This window comes from Mugil cephalus, chromosome 19 (genome assembly GCF_022458985.1).
Source record: "Mugil cephalus isolate CIBA_MC_2020 chromosome 19, CIBA_Mcephalus_1.1, whole genome shotgun sequence".
In the NCBI taxonomy this organism is placed as follows: domain Eukaryota; kingdom Metazoa; phylum Chordata; class Actinopteri; order Mugiliformes; family Mugilidae; genus Mugil; species Mugil cephalus.
This window is the reverse complement of record NC_061788.1, coordinates 480,874-485,236: the sequence shown is the minus strand read 5'-3', so window position 1 is coordinate 485,236 and position 4,363 is coordinate 480,874. Positions and strand designations below refer to the sequence as shown.

Sequence of the window (4,363 nt, the reverse complement as noted above, 5' to 3'; positions counted from 1 at the left end):
CCAGTCTCCTGCTGGATCACTGCTACAGTTCTGGAGGATGTGTTGGAAACCAGAGAGGGAGGAGAGCTGCCCAAGACCCTGACTGAGATGTACATCCACTTCCTGGTGGTTCAGATCAGACACATGGAGCAGAAATATGGCTCAGAAACAAGCATCCAGTACATTAAGACACTTTCAGAGCTGGCTTTTAACCAGATGGTGAAGGACAACCTGATGTTCTCTGAGGAAGATCTGAACGTCTGCCAAAGCGGTTTCAGTGACGTCTCAGTGTTTTCACAAGTCTCCTCTCAGTTCATTAAAGAGGAGCATCAGCTGAGGAAGGACAGAAACAAGGTGTTCAGCTTTGTCCATCTGAGCATAGTGGAGTTTCTGGCTGCTCTGTTTGTTGTCTCAGACATTAATACCAAAAACATAAATGCTCAAACTCCTCTGCCAAAGATCCACAGCATCACTATTGACAAGGCCTTACAGAGTCCAGATGGACACCCAGACTTGTTCCTCCGCTTCCTCCTGGGTCTTTCACTGCAGACCAATCAGACTCTCCTAGGAGGCCTGCTGACACAGACAGGACGTAGATCACAGACCAATCAGCTAATAAGACACCATGTGATGAAGAAGATCAGAGAACATCCATCTCCAGAGAGAAGAATCAATCTGTTCCACTGTCTGAATGAACTGAATGATGGTTCTCTAGTGGAGGAGATCAAACAGTCCCTGGGATCAGGACGTCTCTCCACAGATAAACTGTCTCCTGCTCAGTGGTCAGCTCTGGTCTTCATCTTACTGTCATCAGGAGAAGATCTGAATGAGTTTGACCTGAAGAAATACTCTGCTTCAGAGGAGGTTCTTCTGAGGCTGCTGCCAGTGGTCAAAGCCTCCAACAAAGCTCTGTAAGTAGAAACTGCATCAGTTATGATTCATTTAGAGAAATAAGGAAACTGTCCTTTCGCAAATGCCCTGCCCCCCTTCGTTATTGTTCCTGGCCCAATGCAGTCACAGCACTGTGCCACAGGGGGGAGAAGTATACCGGTACGTATCAGTTGTTCTTTTTGGAGCAATAACTGAGCGATATCCTCCAGAATGAGGCAACAGGGGTTAGTATGCAGTGGAGAGATTATCCAAAAATTGACATATGCATTGTGGGGGAAAATAGCAATTATCAAAATGAAAGCGAACCGGTCAATTGTAAAAACCCAACAGCAACTGCTAAAGTTAGCTAACATTAGGTTAACTAACGTTAGTGAGGCTCTAATATTACAAATATTCACCAATAACAACCATAACTTTGATATGTCAGTTTTATATATATGGGCATCTTGCTAGCGTCGCTATGGCTTTAGCCCATTTTAGCTTACATGGAAGCAGACGTATACATACAGTACTTGCTTTTGTTTTGTTTTTTCTTGAGAAGTAGTTGGAGTGGGCCTTCCACACGGTTTGATCCCCTTAAGGCCCTGCTCACAACTTTTTATCAGTCATAGGCTCCACTCTCAAGGTGTGACTGGGGCTGAAACTTCTTGAGGACAGAAGTTCCATATCAGAAAAACTTGTGATATGCCATAATATACCTGAATATTGCTGCTGCCTCAGGACTCTCTCAATTATATTTTCCTAGTAGCCAACCTGGTTGGGCATTCTGTGACGAGTGAGTGGACTTTGCAAAAAACATTGGTTGGATATAGTTGAAAACAAAAAGTGGCACTGAAATTCGTGGCACCAGTTTCTGTTCATTCACTACACTTTTGGGTCCAGGCATAGTAGTTTGTCCACAAGTGTCTCTGGGATAATTCTGTTGACTGTTGAATAAGCAGAATTCTTTGAATGGCTCCCTGGCTTCTCTACCTAGCTCAGTGCAGTGTGGAGGGCTGTGCTGATGGCATCTTCTGGTGATTAGTTTGACCTATAAGCAAACTGATGGGGATCAAACCTCAAACCTGAAAAAACAGTTTACCTCTTTGTGGTGAACTGTTTTATAAATCAATTAAAAACATCTGCAACCATTTATAAGTTTAGTAAAATCTGTGACTAAAGAAACAGCCCATACACAACACCTAGTGGTTGTATCCTCTTGAAAGACTGATGCAGCTGCAGCCTCTAGCTGTCTCTGCTGGAAGCCTTCTTTGTGTCTCCACTTCATAAAATAAATTTCCTGACTGTCTGTCCCAGTCATTCATACAGATTTTCATTGTTAGAGATGTTATTTGCTTGCAAACAACATGAGGTGCGCTGATTTAATCAAATGTCAGCTTTGCAAACGTAACCCTGTTTCTGTTTCATATGTTAAAGTTGATTTAATTTGTCAATGAGATTCTAATAAGAAAAAAACACTGAATCCGAGTCTGTTGACAGAATCTGAACCTCTGCTTTTCTACAGGGCTGATAATGAGAAAGACATCATCTCCAGAAGTATTCTGATCCGTTCAGGATCTCCTTCTGTCTACCAACTGAAACCAAAGAAAGAGAAGATTGGAACTCTGACTAGAATGACTGTTGGAGAAAGAAACATGAAGAAGACCAATAAAACCATCTTACTGGTTGGAGAAACAGGATCAGGAAAATCTACTCTGATCAACTCTCTGGTCAACTACACCATGGGAGTGAAGTTTGAGGATGAAGTCTGGTTTCAGATCTCAGAAGAGGAGAAAAGAAGTCAGTCAGAAAGTCAGACATCAGATGTGAACGTGTACCAGATCTTTGGTTTTGAAGATAAAACTCTGCCCTACTCTCTGACCATCATCGATACTCCTGGATATGGAGACACCAGAGGAATTGAACGTGATCTCATCATCAGTCAAAGATTATTTGACTTGTTTAGATCAGAGGATGGAGTTCATGAAGTTAATGCAGTGGGTCTGGTGATGAAGGCCAGTGACAATCGACTCAGTGATCGACTGATGTACTTTTTAAGTTCAGTGGTTTCTCTGTTTGGAAAAGACCTGGAGAAAAACATCGTAGCTCTCATCACACACTCAGATGGAAGAAAACCTAGAAATGCTCTTGAAGCTCTTGAAGCTGCAAAAATTAAGTGTGTTGAAAATGAGAATAATCAACCTGTTCACTTCCTGTTTAATAACTGTCAGAATGAAGAAAGAACAGAGGAAGAAGAAGAATACCTAAAACATGCTGATCAATTATCAATGAGAGGAATGAGAGAGTTCACAGCTTTTCTGGAAAAAACTGAACCTCAGAAACTGGAGAAAACTGTGGATGTTCTGAATGAACGTATCAGACTGACAGCCTGCATCCAAAACTTGGAGGAGAGAATAAAACTGACTGAACTGAAACAGACAGAAATCAAACAGATTCGAAAAGCTCTGAAGAAACATGAAGAAGAGATGAAGAACAATGTATACTTCGCTGTAGAAGTTGATGAGGTCTACAAAGATAAAGAACCTATTAATAGTGGGATGAGGGCGTTGTTTTTTTATACAGGAGCTGTCTGTTGTACTGTCTGTGAGGAGAACTGTCACTATCCTGGATGCACAATGGTCTGGAAACCTGAACACTGTAAGGTCATGAAGAGAGGTCACTGTACTGTTTGTACCAACAAATGTCCTGTATCAGCTCATGTGAAGGAGACGTGGAAATATGTGACCAAGATAAGAAGAGTTCAGGAAACTGAAAAAGAAATGCAACAGAAGTATGAGAAGAATAAATCAGAAAGTGAGAAGAAGTTGAGTCTTTTGGAAAATCTTGAGAAAGAAATGAACCAACTGAGATCAGAGAAGTACCAGTTCCTGGATGAGGCCTACCAACATGTTGTCAAACTGGAGCACATCGCCCTTAATGTTGATTCAGTGTCCACTTATGTCCACTTGGACTTCCTGATTGATAAGATGGAGGAGAGAGGAGACACAGACAAGGTCCAGAAACTGGAGGAGATGAAAAACAGAATGGATGAAGGAACCAGAGCAGCACTGAGATACATGAAGACTAAACAGGATTTGGAAAATAGGATTAAATACTCATGGATGTAGACGAACATTGAACAATGAACATGAACATTGTTGTGATGTTTCTGCTGTCGGCACTCTTTAAGCATGAATCAGTTGTTTCATTGTGATTGTGTTCAGTGTAACATTCATTTCATAATGGATGAAGAGGATGTTACTCACACTGAACTCAGACACAGTGGAGAAATCTTCTGCTGAGCTGGAGCTCCATCCAATTTTGACACATAAGTGACTTTGAAGAGAACAGTCTTGAAATCTAATGTTCTTTGATTTGATTGATACCTTGGATTCTTCATGTGTTCATGCTGAAATTACTATTCGGAAATTATAGAATATCATGGAATATTTTAGAATATTTTAGATTACGCAGGCTGAAACATTGGAATTATTTTAATGTTAAACTGTGAATG

At 41.1% G+C, this 4,363-nt stretch overlaps 1 protein-coding gene across 1 annotated transcript; it reads left to right on the top strand.

The window, feature by feature from the left end:
* Positions 1 to 2,392: 2,392 nt before the first annotated feature.
* LOC124996953 (septin-2-like) lies at positions 2,393 to 4,090 on the top strand. The gene has a single exon (XM_047570388.1). The coding sequence runs from the start codon at positions 2,484 to 2,486 to the stop codon at positions 3,975 to 3,977; it is 1,494 nt and encodes a 497-aa protein (XP_047426344.1). The 5' UTR covers positions 2,393 to 2,483; the 3' UTR covers positions 3,978 to 4,090.
* The last annotated feature ends 273 nt before the right edge of the window (positions 4,091 to 4,363 follow it).